The sequence below is a fragment of the Mus pahari genome, chromosome 1 (genome assembly GCF_900095145.1).
Source record: "Mus pahari chromosome 1, PAHARI_EIJ_v1.1, whole genome shotgun sequence".
Lineage (NCBI taxonomy): Eukaryota > Metazoa > Chordata > Mammalia > Rodentia > Muridae > Mus > Mus pahari.
The window spans coordinates 88068729-88086622 of NC_034590.1; the positions used below are offsets into that span (position 1 = coordinate 88068729).

The 17894-nt window shown below is 45.4% G+C and overlaps 1 protein-coding gene across 3 annotated transcripts in view; it reads right to left on the bottom strand.

The window, feature by feature from the left end:
- Nucleotides 1-10639: 10639 nt before the first annotated feature.
- Nucleotides 10640-17894, bottom strand: part of Syt17 (synaptotagmin 17) — a 64966-nt gene continuing 57711 nt past the window's right edge. For 2 of the 3 annotated variants that reach the window (XM_021207526.2, XM_021207518.2), the window contains exon 8: nucleotides 10640-11979. In XM_021207526.2, coding sequence (XP_021063185.1) covers nucleotides 11783-11979 — 197 coding nt within the window. In that variant the 3' untranslated portion in view covers nucleotides 10640-11782. The remainder of the gene's footprint in view (nucleotides 11980-17894) is intronic. The other variant, XM_021207511.2, reaches the window with a different exon arrangement.

Here is a 17894-nt window from a genome sequence, read left to right on the forward strand (position 1 = left end):
ACACACACACTCACACTCACTCATACACACACACACACTCACTCATACACACACACACTCACACTCACTCATACACACACACACTCACTCACACTCACACTCACACACACACTCACACACACACACACACACACACAAACACACACACACCACACTGATAATCAGGATATAAAAATCAGGAGGTTTTACGTTGAGGCCAGTTCTCTGACCCCTGCTGTAAATGGGACCAGCCTTGGCTCTCACTTCTGCAGCAGAATCACTGTCCTGAGATGAGGCAGGCCCTCAAATCAGGGCTCTAGCACGGTTTACTGAGGTCCTGTCCACTAGTCTGACCTTAAGGCCACTGGGATCTCTAGAGCTGCCTCTAGGGTTAAAGGAGGCACCAGTAGGAAGGTCACACAGTGAGTTACAAATGTCACAGTGGTCATCCTTTGTGCCTAGTGCTACTGTGTGATTTGCTCATTCTGAAATGTCTTAAAGCCCACTGGACATTCCTATTGGGGTTTTGCTGCGTGTAGGAACATTCTTTCTTATCCGTGTGTGTGTGTGTGTGTGTGTGTGTGTGTGTACACGTGTATTCATGTGCATGTGTGCATGCAGAAGCCCGAGGTTAGTGTTGAATGTCTTCCGTCATGGCTCTCCATTTTGCTTCTGGAGACAGGGTCTCTCACTGAAACTGGAGCTCACTGATCCTGCTAGACTGGCTGGGCAGTGAGTGTTAAGGTTTTTCCCTCTCCTCAGCTCTGGAATTACTGATAAATGTGGCTGTACAAGCCTTTTACATGAGTGTGGAGATTCAAAATCAGCTCCTTATGCTTGAATAGCAAGCCCTTTACCAACTGGAGCCGTTTCCCCAGGTTGAGAATTCCTAGTGATGAAAACAAGAATTGTTCTCTTTTTTACCTTGTGTGTTCTTGGGCAAGCCACATTGTCTGGCTGAGTCTAAGTTTCTCCCTCTATCTCATGAATGATAAATAGCATATACCTCCAAGAGATTAAGTGAAATTCTTCCCTTTGCTTATACTGTTTTTTTCCTTGGAGAAAGATCTTGAAGCAAGCTCCAACTATATAGCCCCTGCCTTGCCTGAAAGTCAGGATTCTTCTGCTTTAGCTTCCCCAGAGCAGGGATGACAGGTGTGTACCACCACAGCCAGGTATTTATTCTGTTTAGCATGGATGCTGCCCAGTAGAAGATGCTCACTAAATAACAGCATGTGGTGCTATTATTGCGATTGATCTCATGAAAGACTTTCCCTGGCACTGGCTGCATCCTCTCCTTCTTGTTGGGCCCTTATCCTCCCCTGAAATGCTCAGCGAGGTGCTCTGACACTTCACGTAACTGGCATTCATGAGTAAGATGGGAATGTGTCAGTTTGGTTTCCTAGTCACTCTCCCCACCCCCCACTGCCATGCTTGTGAGGAACAACTTATCTCCCACCCACACAGCATGCTTTGCCCCACTGGTATTGGCACTGAAGTCTGCCAAAGCATGACTCAGCATACAGGCTCAACTTAGGCCCAACTCTAGCCTACAGCAAGTCTGGGGTATACCAGTTGTCTCAAGACTATTGTATTAAGGCAGCTGATAAAGCATGTATGTTTATTTAAAAGTGGTGAGGCACTTAGTGCATGCTTATAAGAGTGCTGGCATTACTGTGAGCATGAATGGTAATGTGTGAATATCAGTCTTCATCATTGACTTGACTGGATTTGGAATCACTTAGAAGACACTTCAGAGTATATCTATGAACTTCCAGGGATGTTTACCTGAAGAGGGATAATCCACCCTGAATGTGGGCAGCACCATCCAGTGGATTGGGATCCCAGACTGAACAGATGAGAAAAGGAAGAAGCCAGTCTGACATCAGTATTCATCTCCCTTTACCTCCTGTCTGGGGATACAATATGACCAGTTGCCCCACCCACCTTCCCTCACAGCTGGAGCTATTCTCTCCACTGTGTGTGTTCCCTACCATGATGGATTGTACCCTCAAACCTATGAACCCAAACAAATCCCGCCTTCCTTGAATTTCTTCATTGGGTGTTTTGTCACAGCAATGAGCGAAAGTAACTATTATAACAAAACATAAAGTAGCATTTTCCCTTTTGTGCTGTTATCCAAGGAGAAGAAATATGGAGGCCCCTGCTGTTGTGTTCTTGGGGCTACCAGGAAGCCAAACATAGATGAAACATCTGCTTTCATCTATGTTTGCTGCTATAACAAAACACTTAAGACTGGATCATTTACATGAAAAGAGATGATTTGTTTTCAGTTTCAATGTTGTAAAATTATTATCAGGGTGTCTCTATCTTCTTGCTATAGCATCACATGTGGGAGGAAGGAAGGGGAGAAAAGGGAGGAGAGAGAGAGAGAGAGCAGAAGAAGAGATAAATTCCTGAGATAAACACCTTAATCCTCTCTTTATGAGACCAAAACACCTTACATTGACAAAATTCAATATGAATTTTGGTGGAGACAAACATTCCAGCATACCAATGTCCTTTTGAGTATGAATATGACAGGAAGCCCAAAAGAGTGCCCTGGAAGTTCTTGTGAAAAGAGGATAGACGGCAGGTAGATAGTTTATAGATGATAGATGATAGACAGACAGACAGATATCACTGAGTCCCCAGCTATAGTCATCTGTCCTGCAGTATGGTGTCTGAGTGCTGTTGTCCATTAGTTCTATTCCCTCTCTGAATGTGTCTTTGCTCAAATGCAGGAGTGGCCTGTGGAAATGTATCAGAATTGCAGTCTCAGGGCCTGCCAGGAACTACTGACTCAGAAACTTCCCTTGGTTTACTGTTCTCTAGTGGCTAGTGTGTTCATTAAAGTTTATAGAATATAGCTCTAGACAGGGGTATAAAACTTTTCTGTAAAGAAAGAGTATGTTTTTTAGGCTTTGCAGACTTTGCTAATCTATCACTGTTGAATTTTACCAAAGATCCAGGAATAGGTCTGGAAGTGTTTCAATAAAACTTTATTTATAAAAGCAGGCAATGGGTTGGGCATGGCCCAGGGGCTGTGGTTTGCCAACTCCTGTTCTGTGTTCAGTTTTACAGACAGAAAATGGATGGTTTTCTTTCTCTTAACAAGTATTACGTTTGCTGTTAATTGAAGATTGTAAGGATCTCTTATACATGTAGTAATATGTATTTCTCTCTCTCTCTCTCTCTCTCTCTCTCTCTCTGTGTGTGTGTGTGTGTGTGTGTGTGTATTTTCTAGTTTGTTTGTTTGTTTCTTTCTTTCTTTCTTTCTTTCTTTCTTTTCTTTTTTTTTTTTTTTTTTTTGAGACAGGGTTTCTCTGTATAGCCCTGGCTATCCTGGAACTCACTCTGTAGACCAGGGTGGCCTGGAACTCTGAAATCCACCTGCCTCTGCCTCCCAAGTGCTAGGATTAAAGGCATACGCCACCATGCCTGGCCCTATTTTCTAGTTTCTTAAAATGTCATTTACTGAATAATATTCTGTCTTCCCTATATATGTGTTTATGAGAGGCTGGTCAAGTCAGTGAAGATCTGCCGAAAACATCTACTGATTATCATGGTGACAGTTTGTATATGCTTGGCCCAGTGAGTAGCAGTATTAGAAGGTGTGGACTTGTTGGAGTAGGTGTGTCACTGTAGATGTGGGCTTTAAGACCTTCATTCTAGCTGCCTGGAAGCCATATTCAGCCTTCAGATGAAGAAGTAGAACTCCCAGCTCCTCCTGTACCACATCTGCCTGGATACTACCATGCTCCCTAATTGATGATAATGGACTGACCCTCTGAACCTGTAAGCCAGCCCCAATTAAATGTTGTCCTTATAAGAGTTGCCTTGACTATGGTATCTGTCCACAACAATAAAACCCTAACTAAAACCATCATCTACCCATCCATCCTTCCATCTACCATCTATCCATCCATCCATCCATCCATCCATTCATCCATCTATCCATCCACTCATCCATTATATCTCCCTCATAATCTCGTAGCTTCTAAAAGTGTCATTTATGAGGCTGGAGAAATGGTTCATAGGTTAAGAGCACTTGGTATGCAATTATTAGGATCAGAATTTGGATCATAGCACCGAGGTAACAAGCTGGACATCTCAGATATTTTTGTAAGTGCAGTTCCAAGGGAGGCAGAGACAGAAAGATTGCTGGGGCGTGCTGGTTCCCAAGCTTAACCAAGAAAACATGAGCTTCTCCAAGCCTCAGCTTTCCTGCCTACACAATATGATCAAACTGATACCTCTTCCGTACAAGTACTTAGAAAATATTTGGCTAGTAAGAAGCACCCATAATCCAGAACCTTAAATACTCTTGGATAAGATGACCTAAAGTTTGAAACTAAAGGAGCTGGTGTCATCTAGATATGACTTGAATGTTCTCCAATGGTCCTTGTGATGAATCTGGCAGTATTGGGAAGTGGTTGAGCTTTCAAGAGCTTCCTGATGGGAAGTCACTGGGGCCATTTTCCTTGGAAGAGGTTAAGGTCATTCATGTGTGATCCCTTGAGGGCTATGAGATCAGCAAGCCAGCACCCTCTCTCTGACTCTGCTTCCTGGTTTCAATGCCCTCACCAAGATGTGACTCCGCACACTGCCCTCAGCAGACATCAAAACCTTGGCCTGCTTTGATCTTTCATACTTTCCCCCTCAGGCATTGTGTTACAGTGATGGAAAGCTAATACACTCTCCAAAGGTTAGCCACATTGAAACTTTGAAAAAAATTGCATTTTTTTCTAGGGGCAAACTGTTCGAGTTTTTTACCTAACAACCCCTCTAAGTTATTTCTACTGGAATTCTGGACACAATGAAGGGCAGTTCTCCCATCTGCAGTGGACAACAAGGATACTCAGACAGGAAAGAGATGCTCCTTCCTTGCAGTTATTTTTGGTTTGATAGGAACAAAGATCCAGTGCCTCAAATGGCTGGTTGGTCTTAGTGCCCTAGATGGACCTATACCTTCAGTATAGGCAGGGTATAGTTTGTGTCAAGTCTGAGGGGTGTGGTCAAAATCCCGAGATGTTCTGATGTTGGTCTGAGCCCAGAGTTGCAGCAGAGGAGGGAGAGAGGAATACTTTCTCCAAGAGGTGAGCAGACTCAAGAGGTCCTGGGGAACGAAAGTATCTTCAAAACTCCCATCTCTGTTCTCCACCCACCTTTATTCTTTTAACTTGGGTCCCCACACCACAGAGTGGTGAAGTGGCCCAGGCATCTCTTTTCCCACCTCCTACCTGAGGAGGAGGAGGATGCTAATTAAAACAATGGGTAGTCCAAAGCAGGGCACCTTGGGCTCTGGTTTCTATAGAAACACAGTCCTCCTTTCACCTTTCAACACATCTCTCTGTCTCCTGACAAACTCTATTCCTGGAGATGTGGATGGCTCTGATCTGAGCTGCCAGTGTTCCTACTTGTCCCCAGCAAAAGCTGTCTGATGCATGCCAGGTAATAATAGCCACTGGGTGCTGTGCCAAGACTCAAGTGAGAACTTTGCCGGCTCGATTCCAACATGTCCTTACATCTATCCCTTGGAGTAGTTACTAATTGTCAGACAAAACAGACCAGAGGGACCATTGGCCACACCTACTCTGGATTACAGGTGTCTGAGAGGGACTAGTTCAAGGACACCCAGAGATACTGAAAACCATGGATACTCAAGCGCCTTACATAATAAGATGATGCAGTGTTTACATAGAACTAACCCTAACCCTAGCATGTTACATAGAGCATGCCCTCTGAAGACTGCATTCATCTTACACTGCATTCATCTCACACTCATTCTCTCACAGTGCTCTGGCCATGCATCATTTGGGGGACGATGATGAGAAATCTGTGCGTACCTAATACAGACTGTGTGGTCTGCATAAGAATGGCCCCATAGGCTCATATATTTGCAGGCTTAGGGAGTGGCACTGTTTGAAAGGATTAGAAGGGCTAAGAAGTATAGTCTTATTGGAGAAAGTGTGTCACTAGGGGTGGGTTTTCAGCTTTCAAAAGCCCATGCCAAGTTCAAAGCCCCACCCCCTCTGTCTGTGGATCAGGATGTAGGTCTCAGCTACTGCTCTAACATCTGCCTCCATACCACCATGCTTCCCGCCGTGACAATGATGGACTACATCTCTAAAACTGTAAGCAAACCCTCAATTCAACGCTTTCCTTATAAGAGTTGCCTTGGTCATGGTGTCTCTTCCCAGCAACAGAACAGTGACTGAGATGCAGATGCAACTTGAGAAAAGTATTTATTATTTATTTACTTTGTGCGTGGGAGTAGAGGCACATGTGTGCTACCACATGCATGTGGAGGCCAGGCAATTTCTGAGGAGTCAGTTCTCTCCCTCTCCCTTGTTTCCTGAGGCTGGGTCTCTCTGGCTTCTGCTACTGTGCTTTGTGAGCTCCCAGCAGAGAGTCTTAAGAGTGGTGGGTCTGTAGATAGGTACCGCCACATCTGGCTATTCATGTGGGTTCCAAGATGGAACCTGGGTGTCATCAGGCTTACGTGGTACGCTGGGATGGCCTTTCAGCATCACCACTTGCTCTGTTAGTCTTTGACAGACTAGCACTGTCACTGCTGTAGGTTCCTGTGGGGAGACATTTGGTACTTCACACTGTTAGCTTCTTGTTATTTTTGAGGAGGCCAGCGAAGGCTCGGACTACTTGATCTCATCTATGTAATCCAGCTGCACTCCTCAGTGGTGACATTGGGCCAAGCTGTGCATACACACAGGTCATCCTATCAAGTTCATGCATGTCTCTCTCTGGCCAGGAGTGTCTCTGCTGATGCAGGAGCTTGCCCCCCCCCCCCCACAGCACAGCCCTTCAGTATCAAACACTGGATGCTCTCAGGAACCACCCTGTGGAGAAGGCTCAGTACTTTTAATCTTCCACAGAACAATTCTGAGCTCTTGATGTCCCTATTGCTAACATGGGCAGCCTTTATCTGTCTTAGTCCTTTTTCTTCAAGTTACATTTCTTGGGGCTGTATCCCAACTGGATCATCTGCTTCCAAGTTCCCTCCTTGAATCTGCTTTTGGGGGGACCCTAACTAAGATAGCAGGAAAACAGAAGCTTGGAGGAGCTGCCTGGTTCGTGTCTGAGTGCAGCCGGGGAACCGTGGGCCCAGGATTTGGGCTGTGATTTCTTTGGTGCTAGAGTCCATAAGTCTGATCATTGTGCATCCTGTCTCTGGCTGCTATGCCCATCACCCACCTGTCTTCTCTCATGTTTACACTTTTGATCTGTTCAGCCCCAGGCAGGAAGATGGTAGCTGTCAACTTGACAGGATCTAGAATCACCTGGAAGGTAGACCTCTGGGCATACTTGTAGGAGATTAGATTGATGTGGGAAACCCCTCTAAAATGTGGCCAGGACCATTCCCTGGGTGGGGCATCTTGGGCTGTATAAAGCAGACAGTGAGCAGACACTAGTGTGCACACACTGCTCTCTGCTTTTTAACTGTGGATGTGACGTGAGCAACCCCCTCAAACTCTGCTTGCCTTGACTTCTCCACCACAACTGTCCCTGAACTACAAGACAAACAAACAAAACAAAACAAAAGCCCCAAATACCTTTCTCCCTTGTATTGCTTTTCTAAGGGCATTTTATCACAGCAACAGAAATGGAACTCAGGCAAATACTGCGACCAAGAGAGACAAGACCTTCTTAGTCTGTGTAGTGCCTATCTGGGCCAAGCTCTGAGCAGGGCATGGCTGATAAAAAGCTGAGCCATGAATCTGGTCTGAGACAAATGGGAAGTTTCATGGAGGACAACAGACGTGGAATAACTGACTGCAGTGTGCTGCTTAAATCAGGTGCACATGCAGCCCATACTCCATGTTCCTCTGTAACATGATGCAGGGCACTTGATGTTCAGAGTGTCGTTTCCACATCTAAAGTGGGGAGAGGGATCATAACATCCTATTTCAAAAGGTTGCTGTGAGGATTAAATAGCGCCTGGGTTTATCATGGTCTTTGGCAGGTGGTAAGCCCCGGTAAGTGGTAGTTTTTATTACTGTAGTTAAATATAAACAGAAGTCCTGCTGTCGGGAGGGTGGGAAGGAGATGTCATTTCACCCTTGGAAAATCAGGAAGTAGAAATTTATGTATGTAGAATCCAAATTGTTGCCTGGCAGGCATGAGGCTGTGGGTTCAGTACAGAGAATGTGTTAGGACTATTGGTAGTCACCAAGAGACGTCTTAAGCAGGGGAGAGACTCTCCAAGAGACGGAGTGAGAGACACAGCCTCAATGGACCTCATCTGAACACTGAGATCCAGCTATGTCTGAGACTGGAACTTCTGTTGCTGACAACCACAGCCATCGACTGTGGTTGAATATGAACACCATTCCTTTCATGTGGGGTTGCCTCTTGGTCCTCAAATTGGTAGTGTAGTTCAGCTGTTCTTCCTCCCCGGACCACACCTTGTATCAATGATATCCAGCATGATTAGTACAGTCTGATTAGCCCACTGTGTTAAATGTGCTCTCAAAATGGTTGCCCTGCATACCACATACCTTACGAGCTCTTCACACAATCGGTTCCTTCTTTCTTGATATTCTCCATGTCTCCACCCCTTAATCAGAGTAGGTGATTATGACTGTTCCCAATCAAGGTATGATGGTTCGTTTGGAATGTCAACTGCTTAATAGCTATAACCACCTGAGATCGGAGCCCTGGAACGGGGCATGCCTGAGAGGGATTACCTTGATTAGGTTAACTGAGGTGAGAAGGACCTGCCCACAATGAGTGGCACCGTTTCCTGGCCTTGGGTCTCAGGCTGCATACAGTGGAAAAGCTAGCTAAGCAGCTGTATGTATATGCTGTCTGTTTCCTGACTGCTGTTGCTATGTGATGCTTTAAACTTCCATGTCCTCCTCCTCCTCTTCTCTTCCTCCTCTTCTCTTCCTCCTCTTCCTCCTCTTCTTTCTCCTTTTCCTCCTTCTCCTCCATCTTTGAGACAGAGTTTCTCTGTATAGCCCTTACTCTCCTGGAACTCTGTAGACGAGGCTGGCCTTGAACTCAGAGATCTGCCTGCCTCTGCTTCTTGAGTGCTGGGATTAAAGGTGAGCGACACCACACCAGCAAACATGTCCTTCTTCTGCCTTGTCCTCAGAAGCCATAGAGAATCATTTCTGCCATATCCCCTGTGTAATATCTCTTTTCCTACTGCTGTGATAAAACACTCTGACAAAAGTGGCTTAAGGGAGGACTTATTTTATCTCATGGTTCCAGAGGATTCTCTGTCTATGGAGCTTGGCCCAGCCCTTGGGTAGAACACTACTGTGGCAGGAGTGTGCAGCATGGTTAGCTTGGAACCAAGCACTCAAAGCATTAGCCTGTGGGAACATTTCATATGCAAACTGTTACATCTCCTACCATGCTATGAGAAAGCCCAAGCTAGCTCCCTGAGGAGGCAGCCTGTGTTGAGGCCTCCACGGACAGTGAAAAGGTCCTCAGCTATCAGCCAGTACCAAATGTTAAACATGGGAGGACATAAGTCTTTAGACAGTTCCATGCCCTAACCCTTAAGGATTCCAAAAGCTTAGGTCCTAGGTACATGGAGCAGAGTTGAGCCGTCCTAATCGGGTCTGAGTTAAATCTTATTGCATAAAAATCTGTTATCAATAGAAACATCACTGTTCTCGGTAGTTTTGAATGTGTGTGTGTGTGTATGTGTGTGTGTGTGTGTGTGTGTGTGTGTGTGTGTGGTAAAAGGTCAACAGTGAGTATCTTAGTCAATAACTTTCCACTTTATGTTTTGAAATAGTCTTTCAAAGATTTCAGGACTAAGTGATTAGACTGGCCAGTGAGTCCTAGGGATTCACTTGATCACACAAACACACACACATACACACACACACACACACACACACACACACACACACACACACAGAGAGAGAGAGAGAGAGACAGACAGACAGACAGACGGCAGTTTTCTCCCAGATCGACACATTCCATCCTCCCTGGAAGTTCATCCCTGAAACTGACCAGACTCACCGGACCCTCTCCCTCTTAAGAGCCAGACAGGCCAAACTGTAAAGACGACGACAAGACCAGACCAGCTGCCTGGAGGAAGCAGAGACCACTGCAGCTGCCTGGAGGAGGCCAACTCAGTCATGCACAAGAGACGCCCTCTGATCCGCCGTGCTGCCATCAGGCCGTACCGTGGGCTTCTGGTTCCCGGCTTCTGTGGGATGTCACCTATGCTAGGGTAGGCTTTGTGATACAGCTGTCCTTGAATCACTTCTGTTTCTGTAAGTAACTCTTCACAGGTACTATTGCTTCCCCAATTATATTCACTGGTTTGCCAAATTAGACTTTGGTAGTATCTGTACTTTAGTCTGTTGTGGGCTCCTTATCTGGGGTAAATAAGACGTGTGTGTTGGATTTCTCCAAGAAAAGTCTTGTCACAGAACACACACACACACATGCACATACATATACACACATGCGCATGCACATGCATGCACATACCACACTCTACACTAGGATTACAGAGACTTACGTTGTGCCTGTCTTTTTGCATGGGTACTGGATATCCAATAGCAAACACATCACTAAGCCACCCTCATCTCTGACTGGATTGCCTCACTATGCATGCTAGCAGCCAAACACCTTCCCATCTTCTGTCATGAACAAAACAGATAACTCCAAAGAATGCCACAAATAAATAATCTTTTATTTCAACAACAGATAACTCCCTGTCACAGAGGACAACACGCTGTGGAGAAAGATACAGAAGCATCCCATGAGGGAAGAATATTTTCGAACTATACTAAAGCCTTACTTAGCACATGAGACATGACTGTGGTGCACACACAAACACAGAAGGATCATTGGAGGGGAGAGGTCATGGTGGAGGGATGTGGCACCATTTTCATTCCCATGCCAGACCCCTGATGGGTCATAACCACCATGATTCAGTCAGACATGTTACCTTTGCTCTATCATAACCCTATTTATGGGCACACGTGAACTATCGCTACCTCAGGTGGGGTCTCTGATGCGTGAGAGGACATGGGGTAAGCTTGCATTGGATAAGAGGCAGAGGTAAGAGAGCTTCATCGATGGAGGCCCTGGCCACCACCTTGCTGTCTAACGGGATGAGTGGGCACACATGTACTCACCCGTGAGATCACACTCACAATAACATATGCACACACACCCACAGGGAGTCCCAGAAATAAGCTAACACAAGGACAAAGCAGGTGACCCTGGGTTCCTGACACGGGCTTACTGTCTTTTGTCACCCTTCAGTCTCTCCAAAGAGTCTAGGCTATTTACCATATTTGCTAAGGAGAAAATAAAAATACTTACACCTCTGGAAAAAGGGATCATGTGTGGAGACCCCAGGAAACAGCGGCCTGTTCAGAAGCTTCCTGGAAGATGTGGTTTTGAGGTGGGGAACCAAGCCCCCCTCCCTCGGCCATGTATCAGTTGAACTCTTGGTAAACTGAGTCAGGCTCTTCCTAGGAAGGCCTCCTTTCTCTGGCCTGAGGGTTGAAAGTACATCTTGGGACATTGGGTGTGGATAAGAGTAGGCACTGCTAATAAGTCCCACAGCAGAGCCTACCCAACTTGTGATTTATGCATGAATGGAGTTTCTGGAAATCTCACAAGCTTCCCTCAATGAGGGTGGCTATTTCATGATCAACTGTCAGCTCGCTCTCAGTACTGAGAGGGCGTTGTGTATGCACGTGCACATGTGTGAAAGTATACGTAGGTGTGGGTTGAATATTTACGTGACACTTTTTTTCCCCTCTTTTTTAACAAATGAAGGTTGCCTTCCTTATGGCGATCAGGTCACTTCCAGGGAGGCAGGAGACACACGGTCACACTCAGCCCGGGACCTCAGGCTGTGCCACTGTTCCACAGCAGTGCGGTGAGTGTTGAGCATTCTCCGCCAGTGGTTGGATTCTGAGGGGCCGGAGGAATACTGGCCGATGACGATCCTCCCGATGAAGTCATTGCTGCTTTTCATGTTGTGGCCGAACACTAGAAAGCCAGAGGGGTGAGGGCAGGCAGGGAAGAAGTGAGGAGTCGGGGACATGGGATGGGAGGCAGGTTTAAGACAGAGGTCATTAGTTCACACACTAGTTACTCAGCGGCAAACATGGGGTTGTTGCTTTGGGGACGTTGCTTCTTCTTATGGGGACAGTTTCCTAAGCACAGCTGAGGCTCCCAAGAATTGCTGTCCCTTTCCAAGTCAGACATTCCCATTTACCAACTCTTGCACTGAATGTTTCATCTTTGAAATGTGTCACCCACAATATGCGAGTATAAAGTTACATCTCACTGACTTACACATTGCCTACAGAGCTCTGTGAATGGACAGTTCTGGTGAGACAGCCCTGCTCTGTCATACTCTCTCCTGTTTCCATGTGAATGGTCTCTCAGTGAACCTGGAGCTAGACTGATGGCTAGCAAGCTAAGTGATCTTCCTGTCTCTGTTCTCCCAAAGCTCTTGGGTTGCAGGCATGCGCACTCAGCCATGCTCAGCTTTTCCAATCCTCATGCTTGCATACATAGCAAGCACTCTTACCTACTGACCCATATCTCCAGGGTCAAACAAGAGTCTATCGACAGTAATATTGTTGACACCATGGTCTGAAAAATACTACAGAGACTTGTCTGGTGATGTGATTAGCGGTATTTCTGCCATTTACCTACTAGATGTTGGTAGCAGCATCCCTCAAGAAGTGACAACCACAAATGTCTCTTGACATGGCCAATAGTCTTGTAGGCAGTTAATCTAACACAAATGAGAGTAACTAGAGTTGAACTAAGAGGATAGACATTCTGAGGTGAATCTTGGGACTCTGAACTAGCAAGGGTGATTATTAATCTCAGCTGTCAACTCTGAAGACTCTAGGATCACCTTGAGAGACTGGCTCCTGAACATGCCTATGGAGAATTATCTTGTTTAGATTAACTGAAGTGGGAAGACCTGCCCACTGTGGGTGGTACCATTCCCAAGGCTTAGGTCTTGAACTATATGAAAAAGGAAAAAATCTGCTGAACATATTGATTACTGTTTCTTGGTCAGTACCCAATGTAATCAGCTCCCTCAAACTCCTTCTATCTTGACTTCGTACCATGATGGACTGTACCAGAATTGTCAGCCAAAATAAATTCTCTCTCCTCTTTTTTTTTTTTTTAAGGTTGCTTTTGTCAAGTCATCTTTTACTTTTATCTTTTATTATTTATTTTTTCTTCTCACTGGTCCCGCTCTCTCCAGACCAAAGATTTATTTATTGTTATATGTAAGTATACTGTAGTTGCCTTCAGACACACCAGAAGAGGGCATCAGATCTCATTACGGATGGCTGTGAACCACCATGTGATTGTTGGGATTTGAACTCAGAACCTTCGGAAGAGCAGTCAGTGCTCTTAACTTCTGAGCCATCTCTCCAGCTCTCGTCAGGTCATCTTATCACAGCAAACAGGAAAAGTACCTATGGCATAAGGTAAACTCTCTTATGCCTCTCTTTCCTCATTTAGTCGAGACGATTCTCACTTTGTCTTGAAAGTTAATACATGATGGTAATGGAATGATGTGTGTAGGGCTCCCAGCACACAGTGGTAATGATGTATTTTTGTTCTGATCCTAAATTTCTGTCCATTAACCTTATTTAAAAAAACACTTCTTCTTTTTCTCACAGTGCAGGCAGGGTAGTTTCTTTCACGCCTTGTCACATCTGTGACATTCTTTGTTAACTCCAATGCAAGCTTAATTAGTTAGTGTCTTTGAAACCTAATGAGATGGTTGGGCTGGTTTATCTTCCTGGCCAAGTTCAGCCTCATTCTTTATCTGTGTGTAGATAGTTTAAGTGTGCTGTTTCACTAATGGGGAAGCAGGCTGTGCCTGTGCTATAAATGAAAGGATAAAGAATGGGAAATATCACAGATTCGCCCAACATGAGCCCAGCAGCAGCAGGCTAGATCCCGGAAGGGGTACGGATTATCAAACAAACCACCTCAAATCTAGAGCCCCAAACAAGCGTGTGTGCTAGTAGTGAGCCTCCATCTCCCTTGTGGGGTTCACATAGAGAAGTCCAAGTGATAAACAAGGGGGTTGGGAGAGGAAAAGTGTAAACACAAAATCAAGAGTGCCATCCAACATCTGAAAACCAAAATACCTATTGAAACCGGGCAGGAGAAACGCAGTGCTTCCTCAAGGATGTCTGGTGCCTGTCAGCTCTGGGGGACACCGAAACACGTATACTTTCTACGCAGCTGGTAATGAGCTTGGGGTCCATAGACAGACCTCATTACATGAATGTCCATTATGACAGTAGGCAACACTTGCAATGGGATCTTGGCTTAGTAAGAAAATTGGTAAGGTGTTGCACCAAAAAAAAAAAAAAAATGTGTAGATAAGTCAAGACCTTTTGGAACATGTGTAGTAAGGAACATATAAGGCTTGATCTTACCAGACATGACAGGCTACCAAGGCTCATGCCTACAGTCCAAGCATATAAGAGGTTGAAGCAGGAGAAATTGTGTGCCAAGCCAGACTAAGCTATAGGCTGAGTCCCCATTTCAGGAACTCCAAAGGAAAAAGTGATCACACACAGAATCGTCCCTCAATTGAGCACAGGTCCTGTATCCTGGAGAAAGAGGTTTTAAGGGGGGAAATCTTGGACTGAGGAGAAAACTCAGTCAATCACGTGTTTATCTATATAAGCACGAGGACCAGAGTTTAGATCCACGGCATCTACATACACCGTTCCTGGTTGTTCCCTGGTCCCAGCTTAACCAAACTGTGTAGCTCCAGGCTCAGAGAGAAATCCTATCTTAAAAAATAAGGTGAAGAGAGATTGAGGAAGACACTCAGCCTTGACTTTTGGCCTTACCATGCATATGTACACATATATACAAAGGAATATGTGTTCGTGCACGTGCGCACATGCACACACACACACACACTACAGAGAGAGACACAGAGAGACAGAGAGAAAAAGGAGAGACAGTGACAAAGAGACAGGCAGAGAGACAGAAAGAGAAGGAGAAAGAGTGAGAGGCAAGGAAAAATTTAAACACTCTCATGTAATGAAGACTGAGTTGGTTCAACTTCTGGAGTTGGTTCAAAATAAAAAGCAACTTGTAACCCATCACATCTGCTCTAAGAACGTGTCCCACAGCACCACCTACAAAACCAGATACAGATAAATACATACAAGGAAAGTATATACAGTAGGAATTGATGACATAAAGCTTCTTAGACAAGTACACCCTGCCACCTATTTTTATAAATAAAGTTTTATTGAAACACAGCCAACCCCATTTGCTTACATAATGATGACTTTGTGCTGTAAGACAGGGTTGAGATCTTTGTTTAGGTTGCTATGGAAGAGCCATAACCCAGGTGGCTTGTAAATAACAGAAATCTGTTTCTCGTGGTTCTGAAGACTGGGCAGGATAAGATCAAGGCATAGCATAGTCTTTCAGTTGGCTTTTTTGTTTTTGTTTTTGTTTTTCAAGACAGGGTTTTCCTAGCTATCCTGGAACTCACTTTGTAGGCTGGCCTTGAACTCAAAGAGATCTGCCTGCCTCTGTCCCCCAAGTGCTGGGACTAAAGGCTTGTGCTGCCACAGGCCAGCAGAGATGGCATCTTCTTACTGGGTACTCACACACTGGGAGGGATAAGTCAGCCCTCTGAGGCCTCTTTCATCAAGCTACAAATCCCAAATATGAGTGTTTGGTCCCCATGACTTAACCATGTCCCCACAAAACTACATCCTGATAGGATTACACGGGGAGTTAAGGCCTCAACATCTGGACTTGGTGGCATGTGTGATGGTGAATATGTAAGCCACAAAGTGTGTTCTAGCTTATGAGCCTTCAAATATTCACTACCTGATTCTTCCTAGAAAAAAAAAAAAAAAAGCCAACTGACATGTCAGGACACGACATGCAAGGACAACAAACAGTGGAAATGAGACTTTTCTCAAGAAGAATCTGTTGACGCTACCAGAATCCCGCCTGCCCCCCAGCCACCCTAGAAGCTAATCCTGGCTTCCGTGGAGCGCGTCCCACTTTGGGCATCATGGCCGCATACCTGATCATGCCAACTTGTCTGTATAAACAGTGTGATTGATGGTGCGTGGCTTGGGACACTCAATATCAGCTTGACTTCAGAGGGGCCTGGAGACTGGTGACTAGCTACTCAGGGGCTTACCCTTGCCTATGCGGCCAACGCCACTGAAAATCCCAGACGACAAGGCTCGAGACAGCTTCCCCAGTTGCTAGAACTCTGAGCATGTTACCACTCACCACTTGGGGAATGTTACTGTCCTCTTGACCCCAGTGCTGGGGGATGACTGGATGCCTGGACTGGGTCTCTCTTAGACTCTGCCCTATTTGCCTGGCTAGGTCTGTTCAGACAGCTATGAGAAACTGCTAGAAATTAGGCAGCTTGAAAAACACCAGAAACTCATTTCTTACAGTTCTAGACTGTGGTAAGTCCGACACCGAGGGTAACACATTTGGAGTCTGGTAAGGAGGGTTTAGTCTCTGCGAAGATGGCACCTTCTTGCTTCACTCTTGATGGTGTATGGAGGAGGGGGGAAGGAACTCTCTGGGTCTCTCTCCTAAGATTATGAATTCCAATCTTGAGAGTGGAGCCCGATCACCTAACATCCCCTGGGGGTCCCATTACACTCCCTTAGTAGCTCATTTGTGCCCGTGTCATCAACTTGGAATATGCTTTGTAGATGCCAATACCAAGAGTGGAGAACACTAATTAACCTCTGATGTGATTATAATGACATGGGATATACAAGACTGCTGGAAATGAGACAGAACCTTAGATTCAAAAAGAGGGGAGCATCTCCAAGACACACAGTTCATCTAACTGTCAAGAGAGCCTTTCTCTGGAGGGAAATCCTACTTTTTGTGTTATATAAGTCTATGAGAGTTTGAACTTCATGTAACAAGCACATATTATGTTGGAAGAAAGCAAAAACAGCCGTTATTAGAGAACCCACATCTAAATCGCCAGAAGGGAAGGAAAGGAAACGGAAGCATTATAGCCTACGCTTCCCAGTCCAATTTGCAAAGTAACTTGGCTGGTGAATTATTAGGCCCGGAGAGGCAGGAGCTCTCCTGGTGATTCAGCCCTGGTGGATGGGAAGGCCGCCTCTATGGCCATCTGAAGTAACTGGCAGGCAGCGGCACTTGCAAACTGCTTAGTAAAGTTATGCAGTCCTGACGGTCAGTGGAAAAACACACAATTTTGAATGCAAATGTTAAGTTGAAATTGAATAAAGATAATGGCATTGAGTGTAAAAGCAGTAGGAGAAAAGTCCAGAGATGATGTCACCATGAAGACTTAGTTCTGTGTCACTGCAAGAACAGAGACTTAAGGTTGGAGACCAGGTGTGGTGGCATATGCCTTTGATCCCAGCATGCAGGAGGCAGAGGCTGGTGGATCTCTGTGAGTTCAAGGCCAGCTTGGTCTACATAGTGAGGCCCTGTCTCAAAAACAAAAACAAAACACAAAGATTAGAATGTAGCCTGCTGGGGCATTCCTGTAATCCCAGCCTGTATGAGTCTGAGGTAAGAGGATCAGAAGTTTAAAGTGAGTATAGACAGTGTTTCAAACACAAAAGAAGCCAGCATGCTGTCTGAGTCAGTGGGGCAGACATCCCTGCTCCTCCACCCATGGCTTAAGGAGCCAAATCCTATAGCTAGTGAGTGATCACACTCACAGTACTGAAGCAGAGGAAGGCAACCCCTTCTAATGAGAGCTTTATGTTCCTTCTCTTTAGAAGCATTCTCCCTGCAGATATCCTTTTTTTGTTTTGTTTTGTTTTTGTTTTTGTTTTTGTTTTGTTTTGTTTTGAGACAGGGTTTCTCTGTATAGCCCTGGCTGTCCTGGAACTCACTTTGTAGACCAGGCTGGCCTC